This window comes from Parasteatoda tepidariorum, chromosome 1, assembly GCF_043381705.1.
Source record: "Parasteatoda tepidariorum isolate YZ-2023 chromosome 1, CAS_Ptep_4.0, whole genome shotgun sequence".
NCBI classification, from domain to species: domain Eukaryota; kingdom Metazoa; phylum Arthropoda; class Arachnida; order Araneae; family Theridiidae; genus Parasteatoda; species Parasteatoda tepidariorum.
The window spans coordinates 31,733,810-31,755,126 of NC_092204.1; the positions used below are offsets into that span (position 1 = coordinate 31,733,810).

A 21,317-nucleotide genomic window follows, 5' to 3' on the forward strand; every position below is an offset into this window, starting at 1 on the left:
TCCACAATCAAATTAAGCTGTTTACCTTTTTACACAGAGTAGAGTTGTTTCGTGTCTACTTTACAAAATTTTTTCATCTGAAAATAAATTACTGAAGCAAAAATATCTTCACTGACCCACTGTACCTCCTGACCCACTGTACCCCCTTCTCCCCTACCAAGGAAGCCACCTCAGTTGTTATGAGATATTTGCTGACTCATTGATGACATTAAAATGAAGTAGTTATATTAGTGGTAAGATGCTCATGAAAATACGAAAAAGAAGAAGGAAGGGACAGCAAAAACAAAAAAAAACACAAAGAATTTAAGTTAATCATGTCATTAGTAAAGGCTACATCATGAATACAGTTATTTTTTTAATTATTATCATATTGATAATTTAATAATTAACTTATGTGTTGGCAATACACTAGGTGGGTCAAATAAATTGGGGTTTCGCGGTAATCCGAATATATGCAATAAATTTCCAATCTTTGCGGTGATCAAAAAAATTTAATGACCCATTTTTTTAAAAACAAGAAATATATTTTATAGTATAATTTTTGCTACCACTTGAATATTTTTGTCGGACTTTCGGTCACTCCACCTATAAAAAATCTTCACGAACTTTCCGGGTGAACAATAAAATATTTTCCAATGACCGAACTAGTTGGGAGTAATAGGTAAAGATACAAAAACACATTCAATTCAATTAAAATCAACAATTTCAATCAACATTTCAATTAAAAAGCATTTTTAAGAAAAATTATGCTGTGGGTTATAGTTATTTTGTTGATTCATATATAAAATTTTAATAATTGAAATTATAATAATAAGTCTGGTATGAGTCTGCGGAAAGTATTCTGGTATGCATCATATCACTTCCGTGCAGAAAAATCACGCCAAATTTGCAATATCACTATATAAAACTTCACTTCAAATAGTCTATTAGGAGGCTGGGATAGCCTGGTCGGTAGGGTGCTGGGCCCATGTCCAAGAGGTCGTGGGTTCGATCCTCGCCGGACGAAGACTCCCCGTGTAGTAAATGGTGACTGATGCACGTTAAATCTGTCGAGTCTCAAAGTCCTCCATGTTCCCATAACAAATCATTACCTCTGGGGGTACTGATCCAGGAGTTTCCTTGTCTTCTGGATTGGTTCAAAATTACAAGGCTACGGAGTTGAACATTAGTAGTCGTAAACCCATGAAATTGGGTCGATTGTTCAACGACGGTTATATAAAATAGTCTATTAGGAGCCGCGATTGCTCAGGGGATGGAGCGTTCGCCTTCCAATGAGGCGAACCGGGTTCGAAACCCATTTGATACGAACTCCGCATTCGGCTTGCACCGACCACAGTGCTGACGTAAAATATCTTCAGTGGTGAATGGATCATGGGTTAGAGTCCCCTTGTCGTCAGGCTAACCGTGGGAAGTTCTCGTGGTCTTTCTCTCCATGTAACGCAAATGTGGGTTAGCTTCATCAAAAAGTCCTCCACGAAGGCAAATTTCCCCCAATACTCGATCCAGGAGTTCCCTTGTTTTCTGGATTGGGTTCAAAATTACAAGGCTAAGGAGTTGAATATTAGCTGTCGTAAACCCATAAAATTGGGTCGGCTGTTCAACGAAGGTTATAAAATGAAATAAAATAGTCTATTAGATTTTTTTTTTAATTTATCGATTTCGTTTAATAAGTAATGTTTATATAATCCTTAAGTTTAAAACTTAATATGAAAAATGCACTCTCGTGTTTAAATTCTAATTAATTACATACTCGCACACTTTATATCCTTGAAAGCCAATGTACTACATTGTTCATTCTAGTTTCATTCAATGTAGGTTGAAAACATATCCCTATCCTGCAACTAGTCAATCCTCTTTCTCCTTTCATGCTTATTTCATTTTCACTTTCATTTAATATTTTTACGTCAATTTTCTGTTGCGAAATCGTGTTTTGATGCCAAGGTCTGTTCCGCCTCAGAATATTCAAGATTTCTTCTCCAACATTCGAAAAGAGAGTTTGAAAGGATTATGAACTTGTATTAAAAATTCACGTTAAATTAGGAGTTGAAGAAATAAAATGTATTGTATTGCGAAATTTTCACAATAGTGTATTGTTCCATAAATGGATTTTTAAAAAGATTCTGTATTTTAAATTCTGATCCAATTAAAATTACTTTTATTAGCTATTTATTTGACAAAAAAAAGACACTATTAATGAACAATAAAATTTCGTTCATAAAAATATATAGCTTAATTATTATTGATATTGTTTATGAAAAATATAGTTTGATTATTATTATAGTTTATAAGAAAATATAGTTATAATAGTGAGTGATTTAACTCACATTTTTGTTTTAATGAATAAAGCATATGTATCCACGCATGTTGGAAATAATTAAAGAAGAAAAGGTTCATTAACATATGATATGAACTTGACAATTCATCCGTTTTATTGTCATTTATCATGCAATAATAAACCTAACCTAATCTTTATCAATAAACAAATCTTGGCTATATTTTCTCTTTGAAGCATAAATGATATCGAGTTACAAAAATAAAATATCATAAGCTAATCATGAACAACAAAATATAGTTTATGAAATAAATATAGTTTAATTACTACAGATATAATTTATAGAAAATGTAGTTTAATTTCTATTATTGTTATAGTTAATAAAAATATAGTTAAAATATAGTAAGTGGTTTACCCGCATTTTTTTAATGTTGTTGTTAATTTATGTCGCACTAGAGCTGCACAATAGGCTATTGGCGACGGTCTGGGAAACATCCCGGAGGATGATCCGAAGACATGCCATCACAATTTCGATCCTCTGCGGAGGAGATGGCACCCCCGCTTCGGTAGCTCGACGACCTGCGTGCGAAATCGAGCACTTTACGGTAGCACAGTTTAACGAGGACCAATACCGCACACCCTCGGTCCCTACGCAGACTGATCCAAGTGGTCATCCACCCGCACACTAACCGTAGCCAACATTTTTTTTTAATGATTAACACATATTACACACATGTATATGAGATAAAGAACAAAAAGTTTATTAACCTATAATTTAGATACACTAAATTTAACAATTCATCAGTCTTATTGTCATCATCTTGCAAAACTAAACCTAACAATGAATCTTTACAAATAACAAATTTTGCATAAATTTGCTCAATGAAATATAAATGATAACGAATTAAAAAAATAGAATGAACAATAAAATATATTTTATGAAAAATATAGTTCAATTATTATTGATATAATTTATAAAAAATGCAGTTTAATTATTATTATTGTTATAGTTTATAAAAAAATATTGTAAATGGTTTGACCTACATTTTTCTATTAATGATTAACACATATGTATGTATCCATGTATCTTGCAAATACTTAAAGAACAATAGGTTTATTAACCTACGATTTAGATATTCCGAACTTAACAATTTATCAGTTATATTGTCATTATCATACAAAATTAAACCTAAAAAGGGCTATTTATCAGTAAACCAATCTTACATAAATTTGCTCTTTGAAACACAAACAATATTGAGTTAAACAAACAAAACAACAAAAAAATATATTTATCAAATGATAAACCATTGATAATCCTTAAACAAGTTAAGATGGAAGTCATATTTAAATTATTAGTAGATGAAATATTAGTAGCCAATGGGTTAATAGCTAAAAAGAATTTAATTTATATGAAACCTCTACTTTTTTTTTCTTTCTTTTTTTTATTTATAAAAACGCTGCAAAATAAGAATCTGACAGGAACTTTAATTTTATAGTACCATGAATAGTCATAGTATCATGAATTATAATTAGTATTTTGTATAGTATTCACTATTTTGGGACGAATCGAAGCACACAAACTGTGTGTAATTGGAAGAATTGATAAAGGTTATATAAAAAAAAACTGTTAAGAAAACTGATTATAAATAGTATTCACTATTTTGGGACTAATCGAAGCACACAAACTGTGCGTAATTGGAAGAATTGATAAATTGATAAAGGTAATATAACAAAACTGTTAAGGAAACTGATTATAATTCGTGATATCATAGTATTCACTATTTTGTGACCATTCGAAGCTCACAAAATGTGTGTAATTGGAAGAATTGATAAAGGTTATATAAAAAAAACTGTTAAGAAAACTGATTATAAATAGTATTCACTATTTTGTGACTAATCGAAGCACACAAACTGTGTGTAATTGGAAAAATTGATAAAGGTAATATGACAAAACTGTTAAGGAAACTGATTGTAAATAGTATTCACTATTTTGTGACTAATCGAAGCACACAAACTGTGTGTAATTGGAAAAATTGATAAAGGTATTATGACAAAACTGTTAAGGAAACTGATTATAATTCGTGATATCATAGTATTCACTATTTTGTGACCAATCGAAGCACACAAACTGTGTGTAATTGGAAGAATTGATAAAGGTAAACTAACAAAACTGTAAGGAAACTGATTATAATTCGTAATATCATAGTATTTCAGTAATTTATAAAGCAACTTTGTGCATTAATATAGATTTTAAATTACAGTTGCATTAAAATAACGTCGTTTGTTTACAAATTTTACGTTTCATAAGCAATTTGTATTTAACTATAAAAACAACGCATAAACGTTTTAAAAACAGATATGAAAAGCATTAAATATTGCTTAGCAATGATTTTTGAACATCAAAAGACAATGTAAAACACAACACGCTACAATTTTTTTTATTACAGTTAAAATTACTGTTGCATTAAAATAACGTCGTTTGTTCAGCACAAATTTTATGTTTCATAAAAAAATTTTATTTGACTAAAAAAAACAACTTATAAACATTTTTAAAACAACTATGATAAACACGGAATGATCCACGATCCGTCTACCACTGAGGATATTTTAAGTCTGCAATATGGTCTGTGCGGAATTCGCATCGACCAACCATCGCTGAGATTCAAACCTGGGTTACCTCATCGGAAGACCAACGCTCTACCCCCTGAGCCACCGTCGCTCATTTCCAGTGGTTTGTAACTGTTGTTGAATTAACGTTGCCAGACTGGCTACACTTAACCTGAAATGGTTAACTAAACCCAATAATTAAACAAACCAATGCTCACTTATAAATCGTAAAAACAGTTTTTAATTAATTTAAACGTTGTTCAAATCTTTAAGAAGGCCACCAACCTTATACCTCATATTACAGAAGTGGAATTTAAATTTAAAACAAAAATCAAATTAACTTATATTTAAGCGTAGCTAATCTGCAGAAATCAACTGCTTGGGGGATTTTTTTTTTCTGTATTAAATTTAAATCCTAGTTTGGATTTCCTAAATATCATTGCTTTTTTAGTCCTTCATCTTAACTTTTGTTTATTATAAAATAAATTTACCATATTTTATTTTCAAAACAACTTATATGAGTCGTAGTGGCTCAGGGGAGGAAGCGCTCGCCTCCCTCTGAAGTAATCCTAGTTCGAATCCCAGCGATTGCTGGTTAATACGAATTCCGCACCCGGTTCGCAACGACCACGGTGCTGATGTAAAACATCCTCAATGGTAGACGGACGATGGGTAATGCCGTCTGACTGACAGCGGGAGGTTTTCGTGGTTTTAATCTCTGTGTAACGCAATTGCGGGTTATCTCCATCAAAAAGCCTTCCACGAAGGTAAACTTCTCCCAATACTTGATCCAGGAGTCTTCTGGATTGGGATCAAAATTACAAGGCTACAGAGTTGAGCATTGGCAGTCATAAACCCATGAAATCGGGCCGGCTGTTCAACTACAGTTATAAAATAAAAACAACTTATGTATCGTATAATAGTTTTTGAGGTTATTAGCTCTTTCCACTTTCTAAAAAATTTTTTGAGGGGATAATAAATATTCGATAAAAAACAAGAAATAAAATTGTATTTGGAAACCTATTAATTGTTGAAATAATGAATGTTGAAATCAAATAAAGGGAAGTTACAGACGGAAGTAATGTAAACAGATAAACACGTAAACGCGACACATTTGAACTCTTACGTAAACAGAGAATCCGGAGAAATCCGAATCTAGATTCTCAGCTGCCAAAGTATAAGGTAGAACACAGTGGGAAGACGACAATCGGTTACGGCATTAAAAATTAAGCCTCTATAAATAAACTTTCCTTATTTTATGGATTTCTTTTTTCTTTTCTGATTTGGCGAGGAGTTTTGGCATCGATATTGTGATTCTTCAGTTAATTACAAAGAGATTTCGCGAACAAAAGATCCTTTTAATCAATTGTTTCCATGTTATCTAATTATATTATGTTTATAATTCTATTATGGTAAGCAAAGATAATGAAATAAGTCGAAAAAAACCGATATATTTGCTTTTAGACTCGTGGTTTTTTTATACCCTTAAATATTTTTAGTAAATTAAGTTGTGAATAATAAAAGTATGTTCATAAGATTATCTAATTTAGGGTAAATCAAAATTTGCCAACAATAACAGTAGGGAGCAATTTTTTTGTTGCATTTATACAAGTACTTAATATTCCTAACTTGGGTGTAAATATATATCAAGTTTGAAATTAGTTTTGTTTAGAAAGCTACAGATTTTCTTTTCAAAATGAAGTTCTTAGTTTAGTTTATTTTGGTCTGAATATACAAGTTTATAAGGAACGTTTAGGTTTATATATATATATATNGACAAAACCCAAAATACATCATACTACACAGGAGAACCCATTGAATCAATGTAAATATTGCTCAAAGAAAGGACTTTTGAATCAATTTCACATGGGCTCCACGTGTGTAAACAACCCTAGTAATGTGGTTGATGTGAACGTTCAAAATATGACAAGTAATCAATAGCAATTACTCATATCCGGATATATAGTTGAAAATGAGTACGAAAATGGATATATCAAGATTCTAAAAATAACTCCTCCTTTGAAATATAAATCTAATTATAATTCAATGGTATGTTTTCATCCTTGAAGTCCCAAAATAGAATTTCTACACCTATTCTTTACCAAAGACATTTTATGAAAACGAAAGAGTTTTAATGGTTTTATTAACACGAAAGTATTTATAATTTTTGTATTACATATATATATATATATACTTGTCTGCTCCTTTGAAAATAACACTTAAAGCAAAAAAGCATATGAACTAAACGTACCAATTAACTGAAGTGTATTATCGCCTTTCCTTCTACCACTCCCTACGTAGCACAGAAGTGGGATAGAAAAGCAGAGAAATCAGCTTGTAGAGAGAAACCGATTGCAGATGTGAAATCAGCGACGCGAAAATATTAATATTAAAGATCTGTTTAAAAATCTTATGAAACAAAATGAATCAGAATCTCATAAAATATCCCCCGGAGTAATTAATCTATTAGAGATGGCCAATCTTTTTCGATAAGCGTGCCAATTGAAGTATAATTTGTTATTTTCCAGTGTATAGTGTGCCGTTTGTTAACTTTCTTCTTAAAAAAATAATTTTTGAGCCATTGTATCTAGATTTTAAACTATAGAATTACGTTGTTTTACTATATTTACTGTTTAGTTATTAACTTTAGTTGTTACGAAACCAAACAGTATTTCACTTTTGATACAATCCTATGGTAATATATCCTATGGCACCACCCTTCTTGGTTAGCAATGAAACGAAATCGAGCAATTGAAGCTAGAATTTTTTTTTCTTTTATAAATCTCATCTTTAATAAAGACTTTCATAGTGGAGGTGGTATTTATAGTCAGACTTACATTTTGGAAAATGTAATAAATGGTATTCAAAATCGTACTTTTTTTCGGAATCTGCATATAATGGCATCTAGCATTGAAGTTATTTTTTTTCTTAATGTTTTTATTGAATGTTAGTAAATAAAAGCAATTTAATTTGTACTTCCCTTGTGCTACCAAAATACCTGTCGCGTGCATAGATTCGCTATCTTTGGTCTAGATAATTTTTTTAAAATTTAATCAATAATTTTACGATAAAAAGGAGTTTCAATTATATTTCATCCAAAACTAACAAAACAAAGTGCACTCTTGTCACTAAAACCAGTTGTCGGTCAATAGTTTCTCGTAGATTAAAAGGCTCTAAAGTTTAAAGATCAACAACATAATGATAGCAATGTGGTCAGTATTACGCAATGGCCTCTTTTTTCTTTGCAGGTACAATCTTGCACTCATAAATTTGAAGCTGAATGGAAGTCAAGCCACCACCGAGATGAGAACCTCTGACTTCACAATCTCAGCTTAATGCCTCAACTACTGTACCATCGGACCTACATTATTTTGATTGAGTAGATGTTTCCTTGTATTACTGTTGTTGTCGTAAGCCATAAAGGCAAGAGGTGCGAATGTTCTTGCTTTCCAGTGGCGCCATCTACGACGAAAGATTCGACTTCTACCATACCCATACGTCACACCCGTTTTAAAGTCATACCCATTTATACATCCATTCATTCATCCACAGATCGTAATTTTGACCTGAACCAGAGAACGATCCATCTGCAATCCAATGTCCCCAAAGGTATAATTTGTTATGGGAACATGGAGGACTTTGTGACTCGATAGATTTAACGTGCACCAGTCTCCATTGACGACGCGGGGAGTCTACAGCCGGATTAATTCGAACTACCGTTCTCAAGAACGTGAGGCCACTTGCACATGTTATCCAATTTTTTAAGAGATGAAAATTCCAAAATTACAAATCCATAGCAACTTAAATATTATAAATTCTAAAAAAAAATTTCTACAGAATTTTAGTTTTGGAGCACAGTTAAAATAGCATAGCGTTAAACTAAAATGTATCGTTTCGACCCCCAGAAATTTTAAATAAAAATTTCCACTTTTGTGGGATATGGAGTGGAACCAGATCGGCAATCGCGTAAGTGCAGTCAACAGAACACAAACAATATGTCTATGATTGCAAGCTTTACCTTGAATAAAAAATTACACTTTGACATTGAAAGTTTTCCGTATTAAACCAGCCATAACGCCGAAGCAAATCAACGAAAAAAATATAATCTTGTAATACGATAATATTTTAACCTCCGAAATCTTGCGTTGAAAAAAAAAGCAACCAGTTGGTTTCGTGAAAATTTTAAAATACAAAACATTGCTTTTGAGTAGAATTTGCTAACAATTCGAAATAATTAAGTCCTGGGCTGTACTGGCCCAAACATCTTCTAGAGTTAGACAAATACTTCTGAAACAATCTGATAACCGAAAAGAGTAAATTTAGATGTACTACGCGCATACTTAGCAATCATTAACATCCAGTAAAAAATTTTAAAAAATCCTAACATATAAGACTAAGTTTATTAAATAAAAAGTCATATTTGTAATTTAAATTTCTTTTATATATTAACAACTTAGATTCTAATTTTTCATGGTGCATAAAAGTCCTTAAATGAGAATATATTTATTAATATCTATATAATTTAAGAAGAAAAAAAATTAATGCTTACATAAAAACTTATTATTATGGTATTTCCACTTTAATTATGTTTGAATTTAGTTGTTATAAAAGCCTTAAATACAAAAAATAGTAATGGTATAAAAAAAATAGAGACCTAAATAGCCTCCTCAAAGAAATAATTGACTTTTTTCCCCTTGGAAGTGGAAGCCTCTTGAAGAATTATTAAAATAAATCCACTAAAAAATACATCGCTTTACACAGCAACTGTACTATACAATAGTTTAAAACATCTAAATTAGTCTCGTATTTAGAAGAAAATCAAAGCTCAATTTTATAAAATTAACTTATTTTTATATGCATGACATTTTTTAAATTAATTCATTTACTAATTCAACTACTGCTTCAAAAGAAAAAAAAACGTTGTTTGTTCTAAATTTCCAAATAACATGAATAAAATAAAGAAAAAATTAAATAAAGTTAAATTTTTAAAGTTCGAGACAAATAAATTAATCTTAATTCTGTGAACATTGCTTCATTTTTTCCTCTCCTCCAATTCTACAGAGAGATGAGTTCAGAGTGAAAGGAGAAAAAAAACTTGATAAAAGAAATCCATGTATTAAATGAAGCACATTTTAACTAGAGATGGACTTCTTTCATAATGGAAAACATCACACTAGGGAAGAAAAAAAATAGATTTCTTTTAACTCAAGCGGGAAATAAACCATTTTTAAATAGAAATATTGAGTATTGAATGAAAATTTTAAACAGTTTCAATAGGTATCAAGTATAGGTACAATGTATTATGTTAGTATATTAGACACGAATTAAAACCGCATCAATACTTAAAAAGCTTTAACATAGATACTGTGGAAAAAGATTTTTTATGTCTCTCCGAAGGAATAAGTACCGCAGAAAATAACATGATTGCGGTAAATTTCGACTACGATCATCAAGCAACAGCATCATGCCAAATTATATTGAATAGGGTTAATTTTTATTCTGATAGGATGAACTACTTAAAACATGTTTTGCTTAATTTAATAACGTAAAGCCACCAAAAAGGAAAAAATATAATAGAAAAAAGTAATTATTTTAGCTTTATTCATTGTGTTGGTATGCGTTTAAATTTTGTGCACGATTTCGTAGCTTTGTTCAGTACTAAAATATTGATTGTTTACTTTTTTCACTTCGTTCCGATAACGAATATTCAGATAATTAACCATAAAATTACATGTAGACTCTTAAGCGCAAATAAAAATAATTAATACTTTAAAGTTAAATAAAGGATAATAAAGATTGCGCAACAAATTTAAAAATCAAAGGATCATTGTACATCGAGAGGAAACTGAACCATCGTAAAAAACGATGATTTTTAGCAAGGCATTCCGCCAAATGAAGGTTATCCAGTATAATGAACAAAAATATACGAAGCGGAGACAGATAGTATTGCGCCAACACTAAAAGGAAAAATTCCTTTTTTCTTTTTTTTTACTTGTGTGTATTCGCACAAAAAGCCTTTCTTTTTTCCATATTAGTATAAGCGAGAAATCACGACAAAAAACTAACGCTGATTTATATAATACAATCTACACTTTTTAGTACAACCCTTTCACTATTAATGACCGATAGATTAAGTCCCGTTTGCTATTCCTGAGACTCAATGTTACTTTAATGCTCATTAGAAAGCTTGTATTGAATTGTTCACACCAATACAATTAACCAGCAGCCCGCGGGAGCTTCTGGGCGCAATGATTTTCTTCTTCTTTTAAATGTCGAAAATTTTGAATCGCACAGTTGAGTATCACTTTTCGATGAGCTCAATTTTCAGAGATTCTATTGTCTATCTTGCTTCACGTTCGCTTTTTCAACGGTTATTGCTACAAAATTCCGTAAGGTTTAAAAAACCTAATATTTTTAATACGCTATTACGATGCATGGATTTCGAATTAGTGTAATTACTTTTTAACTTGCTTTATTTTTGTCGTTATAATCGTGAATCCAAAGGACCAATTTCCGTGAGGTTTTAAAAATTCCGATACATTTATTCTATTACGACTCGTTATTTATAAATCGCGCATTTAATTAATCATATTTTAATGTGCTTTTTTATGTGATTTCATCGTGAATCTAAATTAATTTTTTTCTTTTTTTAAAGGCAGTTATTGCCATGCTTTTGAAAATCGAGTATTCTTAATGTATCATTACGACAAGCGAGTTTCAAATAGCACATTTGAGTTATCACTTTTTGTCGCGCTTTACTCGTGCTGAATTCCATTGTAAATTTAAGAGGGTTCTTTTTTTTTGTTCTATTATTGCGATGTTTTTACTACTGATTTTTGACGATCCCGTAATAATTTTAACTACAAGGTTATTAGAAGACGACAGTTTTTAATCCCGCAGTTAAATAATCACTTTTTGAAAAAATTTATTTGTACATATGCCATTGTTAATATAAATTATTTTTTCGTTAGATAGCTCTATGCATTTGCACGTGATATTTAAATCCACGATATTTTAAAATATCGTGGAACATTATCGAAACATGAAACTTTCGAAAAAGAGAAGGAAAACGCAAATTTTTTAATGGCTCTCTTAGTAGTGTTTATAATTTTTTTTATGTGATTTTTTAGGAAGAACGAAAAAAAAAGTTTTCTATTTAAAATTCATAAAACCCCTAATAATTCAAGAGATATTATTTGAAGTATACTTAACGAATATCGCATCACATTTTGTACTATAATGGTTTTAATTTTTGGTTTAAACCTTATAAATTTTCTTTCAAGAAAATTCAAACTTACGAATTAAAATATGCGATTTTTTTATACCTTCACTCTCTGAATATTTCTTTTTCTGTTAGAATTTACTTTCATTTCCCAAATATTTATATCGATTAAATTACTGAAAAAAAAAGGGGGAATTTTTAAAGATAGAGTACCCATAAAATACAGCAACCAAAATTTAGTCATTTCCCACCATTCCTTCTTTTGAAGCTACACCACTATAACTATAAAACAGCGCAGATATAATTTGAACAAAATAAGTGTGACAAAGACCTCCTGAATACTTTTTTTCTGAGAGCTAGGTGGTTGTAATTTACAATCATTCATAATCTGGGTAATTTAAATACTATAAATTTATCAATCATACATTTCCTGTTTGAAAAGTTGAATCAATTTTTTTAAAAATGTCAGAGTTCCCATCTATAGTTCATTTTAGAGTAAAAACAGTCTTCAGTTATCTTGATTTATGTTCTCGAAAATAGTAACCCCGAACCTACGTATATATTCAACATAGAAAAAAGTTGCTTTATTTACAATTCTTATTAAAGCTTCACATTGAAAGATAACCTTGGTAGAGCATTTTTTTTTTAAGCTGCAAGTTAACATTTACAAATTAACATTAATTCAATGGGGCAAATTATTACCATTGCCTAATAACCTGTGCTCAAAACCTAGCCTCAGTATTTTCAGAAAAAGATTTTAATTTTGTAGGCATGAGAATTTTAAAAATTAGTGAGAAACATTTTAAAAATATTTCTGTAAAGCAAATTAAATTATTACTAACCCACATTGTTTTGAACACTTTGAAAGTTAATCTTAGCACAAACATTTTAGAAATAAAACACTACTGATAACAGATAAATTTCTTTATTACAGAAATGTCTCAAGTAAGTACACAAAAAATATGGATAAATAAAAAAGAGTAACACCCAACTACCACATCACAATAATTTTCAGAAAGACAGAACGTTTTAAACTTGGAATGAACATCACTACAATATTTTTTTTTAAGACAAAAGATATCAGGAAAAAAAATACACATGTTGAACTAGAAAATACAGAATGCATAGTTCTCCAAAGAACAGGGGCTTAGATACATGTTAAAAGGAAAAATAACTTGGTCCCCAAAATAAAGAGTGTTAAAAAGTTACAGCAAAGCATTTTTATCATACAGCTCATAAATTTTAATAAGCAATAAAAATTATAAAAACAAAAAAGAATATGTATGTAATTGAGCTCATGTTCGTCAGCCGCCAACATGCTACACAGTTAAAATTTAAAAACAGCGAAGCCGGGGTAAGTATAAAAAGCCAAAGTACTTTGGAAAAGTTAAGTGTGGGAAAATTCAAGAGCCCCTTCAATTACAGGTGGTGTTGTATAGATGACTTTCAAACAATCCAATGAAATGGTACCGAGATGGCATACTATTCTTCTTCGATGATGTACAACATGCAAAGTGTCTCCTCATTCGCATTAGCAGGGGCAAGTTTATGTCCTGGTGCAAGCATCGAAAATCCAAGAAACATGAATGTTCGAACAAGAGCAACTGAAATAAATTGAAACAAGTTAATGGGAAACCTGACCGATGCTTGTGCAATTAATTGAAGTTTAGCTTATAATGTTAAGTTCTGACTTGTATATTCAATTTTATATATATAACATTCTGAAATAAAATATCTGAAATCAAATAAGATTTTTATAATTATATTATTACTCTACTAGCTGATTAAAAGCTTCTGGGCAATTAAATTTTATTTAATACTATTTTATCTTTTACAATGCAGGCCTTCAAACTAAAAATTTCACTTTCTTAATTTTACAACTTTTTACTCAAATTAAGCTTATACTCAATACTTTTTCCATAACAGACACTTATTTCTAGAGGGAAAAAAAAACGTTTTTAAATACTATTCTAAAGAAATTGCCACTAATACATGTTAACCAATAAATCTTTAAACAGGCCTTAGCCTAGCTAAGGAATTACAGATTACAGTACAAATAATTGAGTTCAGTCGAGTAATTTGGGAAAAAAAGTAAAAAAAAAAAAGTAAAGTAAAAAGTAAAGTAAAAAGTAAAAGTATTAGTCTTATTTCAACACAAAATATAAACCTACAATAATTTGATCTCTCACAAGTAGATATCTTTTAAAATAAATAAATACGCAGTCAGAATCTTTTCTTCACAAAAGAAAATATTTTTAACTGATCTAACTGTTTTATTAACTGGTATGAACAAAAGATTACTAGAGCACTTCCATAGTTGTAAGGGACAGATATTTTATCATTGCATTAAATTATAAAAAAAAAAAAAAAATTGTACTAGAACCCATCCCACACGTTCTTATTCAAGGACACAGCTAATCAAATCATACTAGAAAAACTGCAGAAAAAGAATTCTGGAGAATGATTGCCTTTGAATTTACGATAATATAGTCAGCGAAAAGAAAACCCTGGAATTAGATTTTCAGAATCTACTCAAAACTTCAAAGAATGCTCAGCCAATGTTGCAATTGAGTAAAACTAGACAATTAGCAATGATTTCACCTAGTATGTCATCAGCTAACATAAAACTATAGAAACAAAATTCAAGAAATACAAGTTTCACTAGTTGTTTTATTTGTCTAATTACAATAACTGAGCAAAAAATAAGATCAGTAATTAACCAAAATGGAATCCTAGCTTACACAATATAGTTTCACTTTGATATAATTGCGAAGTAGGAGAACATTTAGTGCTTACTATGTAATCACCAAAAATATCCGAATTATTAGATTAAAAAAAAAAAAAAAATTTCAATGAACGCATAGTTACCCTTGTCTCGCCTGTTCTTATTAAAGCAAACAATGACATGTGAACACTGCAATTCATCTTCAGCAAACTCCAAGAGTTGCAAAAACCTGTTATTTAAATAAAAGTTATCTAAGTGTTAAAATGGAAAAATTTGTTAAAAGCAATAAAGGGCTCATTGAAAGAACTTTAAACTGCATTTCAGTTAACTCTACAAAAACAGCTTAAAAATTCATAGAAATGTAAAGAAAAAATTATTTGACTGACTTTTATAGTTATAGTTCAACTATAAAGTGTTGCGTTCTAAGAAGTAAATTATTATGCTCACTATACAGGGTAAAAAAAGTATGTAATCTTACTTGTATTTTGTTACTTTTTAAATTTAGTATTTTCCCTTGTTCTTTTTGGGAAAGCATAGGTATTTGTAATGAGGATAGTTTAAAGAAATTGTTACATTTTTCTGAAGTTTTTAAAATTTTTCTTCTTAAAAAGTTTCTTCCTAACCAAATCATGAAAACTTACTTTAATGGATTTTACCTGCATATGAATTATTATCTTTTTTTTGCTTAGTTCCTTAAACAAAAATATGTTACAGAATTTATTCAACAAATTAATATGTATTACCAAATTAACTTTTCACTAAAAATTCTGAAAGTAAAAACAAAGATTTAATAGTTTTAAAAGGAGCATAATTTAAAATTCCTTTTACGTGCAAACATTGAATTTTGTAACATTTTCCTTCATTTTAGAAGTTTTATACCTTTGAAATAAAATTGAATGCATTTAATATAAATTTTTCTTAAATTTATGAAATTTACGATTAATTTGAAAAATCATTATTTTTTTTGTTCTTTTACTTGTACTTTTTACTTGTTACTTTTTAAAAAGTAACGTTCCCATGTATGATGATCACTAAATGCCATTCAATAAACATATTCAGCCACGAAGATAATCTTGTTGACACAATACTTACGATTCCTTTGATCCATCACACATGCCACCGTCTGGAACCTGGACATAAAGCCGTCTCTTCCAAAGCACAGAATTCCACTGCGTTACTTTTGCATCACTTAGATGGAAGTTGAAAGTGAGCAATACTGCATCATCTATAGATTCCTTCGTCACCTCATCCCACTAGAATAAAACATGTATTCACAAAAATATAAAAACTTTTATTAATACATTTAGTCATAAGCCATTTTAATTGAACCTTAAATAATTTTTAAGATAGTAATTCAATTTAGTAGCAAATTCTGTCATACATTTTCAAATATGCACTATCAATTATATTCCAATTTTTTTTTTATATTCAAATTATGAAGGTGAAAAACTAACAGGACATAAAACATGTTAGTTAACTTGATGTTGCCCAATTCTTTTTTAAATTTAATCATCATGTGTGTCAAACACTAACACATTTTCATAACTTATGAATCTGACCAAGACATGGCATTTAGCTTGAATGTCAAGTAGACAATATATTTCATTATAAAATGCCTTTGTGATATTTACATCATGTAAAAATAAAAATGTAGACAGAATTTTTAAAGAAGTTTTACAAGATTTGGTCAAATTTTAGCAATAGAAGGGGAGAGTTAGGCATTAGTCGTAAACCAAAAAAATTGGGTCGGCTGTTCGACGCCGGTGATGAAATAAATGTGAGAAACAAAATCTAAATGAAAAATGTTCAGGAATCTACAGAACATTTCAGTAAAAGAATTTATGGTACGCATTTTAATATTTCTGTTAGAATAGTTACCTTCACTGAGACTGTTCCAGTCACAGGGGGCTCTTTAAATTTCCCCACACCGCTGCCCTCTGCATTTAATAGCAAAACATTGGCGGCATGGGGCACATCAGGAACACCACAGAGACCCTGTATCAATGGATATTGAGTACTGGTGGGGCTGCATACTATAGAGGAAAACAAAAATCATTAACCATCAACAAAAAGAACTAAAGCATTTGAAAAAAATAAACTTAAGGGGTGAAAATTGACAATTTGGTTTAATAGAATTATTTGCTCTCAAATTTTACTAAAGTCCTATGGAACAGATTTAAGTTAGTGTTCATACAAAAGCAAATATGAAAACTAAATTTTATAAAAAGGATAAAGCAATGTTTCCACTACAGTGCGAGAATCTCACATATTTTTCTCTTTTCTCGCATTAAAAAATGATTAACACGAGAAGTTCGTGCACTGTATTAATCAATTTTAAAATGCGCGAATCTCTCAAATTTTGGAAAAAATTCAGTCTTCCACCATTTTGAAAAAGACATGAAAACAGCTACGACAAGTGTTGGGAAAAAAAAAGTGAGTTCTTTATAATAAGTTGTTTAAAGTTATCTCTATTTTTAGCTGTTAATGAATTACCAAACTCCCTCATCTACAATTTAGAGCGATGTGTAAAAGCGAATTAAGACAAAATATTGTAACAGGTCGACTGATAAGCATTTGAGCAAACCTAATGAGAATAGCTGATGAAAAAGTAGATATAGAACATTTTCCATATGATAATGCAGCAAAAGTATTCAATGGTTTAGAATTTAGAAGATGTTAAAAATTTATTATAATTAAAGAAATATTTTTTTTCCAAGTCTATTCGTGTTTTTTTAATTTTTAGAAATCTCACCCTGTTTTTGAGAAAGGGTGAGAAATTCTCTTCCATTTTTTTTCTGTAATGAAAACACTGATAAAGGTATAGAAAATCAATTCTTTCTAACCAATTTCTAATTGAAATATAAATCTGACATAATTTTAACCTGCCGACTTCTCTGCACAGCAAAATCTGCTTTTCCATGTTATTAGGTAGGGAAATATTGTATTGGGAAGAAACATTATCTCGATTTTGCCAACTTATTAAACCACCAGTGGGTTAGGGAGAAATATTCTCAGATTTATCAGCACCTTTCTAAATATATTAAAAATTGAACTTTTCTTTGACTTTTATTAATGTGATTTAATAGCGTAAAGAAAATATTTGCTTTGCTTGAATAATTACCTTCACTGAGACTGTTTTTATTTGGTGATAAGCCTAAATTTTAAAACCTAAAATTTAGTTTTAAATTTTTAAAAAATCTCCACCATGGGGGAGAGAGATAATTTACAAGAAAAGTATGTCTTTAAAAGAGTCTTCAGAAATTAATTCACACATCTATGGTTAATTAATTATACTACACATCTTTCAGAACATTTATGGAAAAAATTGACAATTTAACAGCATGTTTTCTGTTACAGAAGTTAATATTTTGAAATATATTAAGTAAATCAGATCTTTTCCAGATTGAAACACTTTTTTTTAAACAAATCAAGGGAGATATTAACAAAATAATTACAGCTCAAAAACACTGAAATATAGCTACTTCTTTTGTAACAGGTTATCTGCAGTTGAAATTTTAGAATACATTTACAGATTTCACTGAAAGCACGGCTTTCACTTAAAATTCAATGTAATTTTCAATGAATCCAAGGAAAATATTATAATAACTTAGTCGATAATTTCTACTTTAATTTTAGGAAAAATTTAAAGAGCTTTATTTGAAATTATGCTAAGCCATTAGAAAAAAGTTAATTTATTAAAAAATCACTTAAACATTATATAAACATCTTCCAACTGCCGACAAGATTCTTTAGTGAATATTTTTGTTCCTCATTCCATATAATTCTTTTGAATATTCTTTTAACTTTGCAACCAAATAATTTTGGTATTTCAATTTATCAATAAAAAGATAACTTAGGTTACATTTTTTCAATAATTCCAAGTTCAATAACTTAGTTTCCAACTAAACAGAAGCTTTAAAGCATTTCAGATGATCAATTAATAGTGACATTTTGGTTTGTTTTTTCACAATAGTTTATTTTATTATAATATTGATATTCTCTGTATTGCAATTTCTACTTAACCTGTCAACCAGAGAATAAACTTTTGTCTAACTCTCTTCACAATGGAGACTTTTTTTCCTTCATAGTTATGAATAATATCACCTCATAATTTCCATGAAAAATGCATCATATCTATTGCAGTCATGTATGGCTAAATATTCATGTAAAAAGTTAAAGTATGACTAATATTTTGGCATGCTCAGATAACAGGTAATATTCATTCTATCACCTAGTTTGTTTTTTTTTTAAAGAAAAAAAAAATCAAATAAGGACTTGTAAACAGATCAATGAAAATATATACAAAGTAGCAATTTCTTCAAGTTACTGATCGTTGAGACCAATGTCAAAAATCTCTTAGTTTCCACTCCAGGATTAAATAAGCAACAGTCTTTTTTAAAACTTCAAAACATACATTTTATAAACTATCAACAAGCAAATAACATCTAAGTAGGTTAAGCAGTAATCAAATAGTTAAAAAAAATTTTTTAAAAAAAAAAGGAATTTTTGAGTTTTTATTGAAAATTTCTTTACTTATTTATGGATTATTTTAAAAGACCATTTTGATTATATGCAAATTTAGGAGATTTATTATTTGTGAAACTAATTTAAAATGAAAGACGAATTTTAAAAGTTTAACTTCTAATGTTCATAGATATTTTGAATAAAGAAATTAAATGAATTAGAACTTAAATAGAAAGTCATGAAAAGAAAAAAAAAGCTTTGCTTGCAAGTATACAATGTTACAAGCTTAAAATCTATAACTTTACAATGTTTCTAATTTTTATTACCTCAAATTTTTATCTAAATTGAACTTAATATTACAATGCATGCAAAAAAAAAATAATTAAAGATATTGAGATAGATTATGAATATTAAGATATTGAAAATTGAAGGGAGATTAATAATGTGAAATTTGTAAACAAATCAACTTAATTATAATGGCTTAAGTTTTCAAAAAATAAAACAGTGCCAACACAAAATGAACTATAAGTTAAATTTAGAAGAAAAAAATTTTAATCCAAAATCTATAGAGAAATAAAAAATAATTGATTATTTCCTGTTACTACTGTTGAAACTTCTTTTGCTAAATTAATCTGAACGAAATGTTAATAAGCAGACAATAGAACTAATTATTTTTTAACAGGAATTTAGCATGTATAAATTTTAAATGTGCTTTTAATATAGTCAACTCCTTTAAGACCTTAAAATGCAATAGGACAACAAAAAAAAAGCCACAGGTCAAAGCATAATAAACAATTAAAAAAAAAAGAAATTTTCGTTGCATTTATTGAGCATTATGTATTAGTCAATAAATTTACTTTGAATCATAATACATTTGCAATAAATATAACTAGAGTTTTAAGCAACGGAACTAAAATAATTTCTGGAACATATTGCATAATTTTAATGAAAAAGAAAAAAATTTTTAGAGCTTAAAATGTGCTGAGCAATTTAACAACAAATAAGCGACGTGAATTATAATTTGTTTACACTGTAAGTGTGAGAATTAAAAATTAAAAGTTTGTTCGAATTTCTTGACACTAAATTTTTATTATATCTTAACCTCATTTTTTTCAGTAACCATATTTATTTTCTTAAATATTTAGATACCCTTAATTACATTTAAAACTAAATTACTCTTTCTATCATTTTAGCAGACTCCTTGGAATCGAACGCCTTTTAGATAAATGCTAATTTTGCATAGCAACAGACAAGCAAATGGGAAAAAAAAATAAACAAAATTCCCTTTGGGTATTTCGCCTATTTAAAAATACAATTTATTCAGTTAGCAAGTTATACCACTACTCTACGAAAAGTCGGTCATTGAACATTGACGTCATAAATCGGAAGATAATCTATATTGAGCAATACTCCAAATAAGCAAGTTATAAAGCGATTTCCACTAATAAAAAAATGTTTCCAGGTGTTCAATATAATATAAATAAAAAGAAATAAATCAATTATCGATCTACATTTTCTTTGCCCTTGATTGTACCTTGCCAACTGCGCACATAAAGAGGGAGGAACTGCAGAACAAAAACAAACATTAATTGCTCAATTTACACAAAAATTTGAATATTAATTTTTACTTACCCTAACTTAAGATTACTTGGAATACTACTAATAGCAGGCATATCTTCAAATAACTGATTAATACTCTCTTTATTACAATTTCCAAAGGCCTCAAGTCTAACGCTCATCACGACTTAGAACTTGACAAACTTAAGAAAAAAATAATGAAAGTGAGCAGATATTTATAATCACATATATTGACGTCAGAAGACAGTTAGCGCCATCTATGTTTAAGGTAGATGAAAAATATTTCGTTTATGGTTTGTGCATGATTTTAGAATATGGTAAAATTGATTTAAATCAAAGATAGAAGAATCGAACATTTCTTTATTTCTTTTAGTAATATTTTCAGCTTTTGATATATATAGACAAGCAATATAGTTTCTTATAAATCGTGCTAGTGTTTTTTTTTTATC

The 21,317-nt window shown here is 29.2% G+C and overlaps 1 protein-coding gene across 1 annotated transcript; it reads right to left on the reverse strand.

Moving 5' to 3' along the window:
- Window positions 1-13,010: 13,010 nt before the first annotated feature.
- On the reverse strand, window positions 13,011-21,064 carry LOC107436790 (Ornithine decarboxylase antizyme). The gene is made up of 5 exons (XM_071178407.1): window positions 20,923-21,064; window positions 16,705-16,859; window positions 15,919-16,079; window positions 14,970-15,055; window positions 13,011-13,705 (listed from the first exon to the last, which is right to left on the reverse strand). The coding sequence occupies exons 3-5, from the start codon at window positions 15,939-15,941 to the stop codon at window positions 13,584-13,586; spliced, it is 231 nt and encodes a 76-aa protein (XP_071034508.1). The 5' UTR covers window positions 15,942-16,079; window positions 16,705-16,859; window positions 20,923-21,064; the 3' UTR covers window positions 13,011-13,583.
- Window positions 21,065-21,317: the final 253 nt, after the last annotated feature.

Coding starts and splice junctions, on each gene's coding strand:
- LOC107436790 (XM_071178407.1), bottom strand. CDS start 15,941: ATGTGTGATGGATCAAAGGAATC. Junction 15,056..15,918: donor TGTGATGGATCAAAGGAATC/GTAAGTATTGTG, acceptor TTTAAATAACAG/GTTTTTGCAACTCTTGGAGT. Junction 13,706..14,969: donor TAAGAACAGGCGAGACAAGG/GTAACTATGCGT, acceptor AATTTATTTCAG/TTGCTCTTGTTCGAACATTC.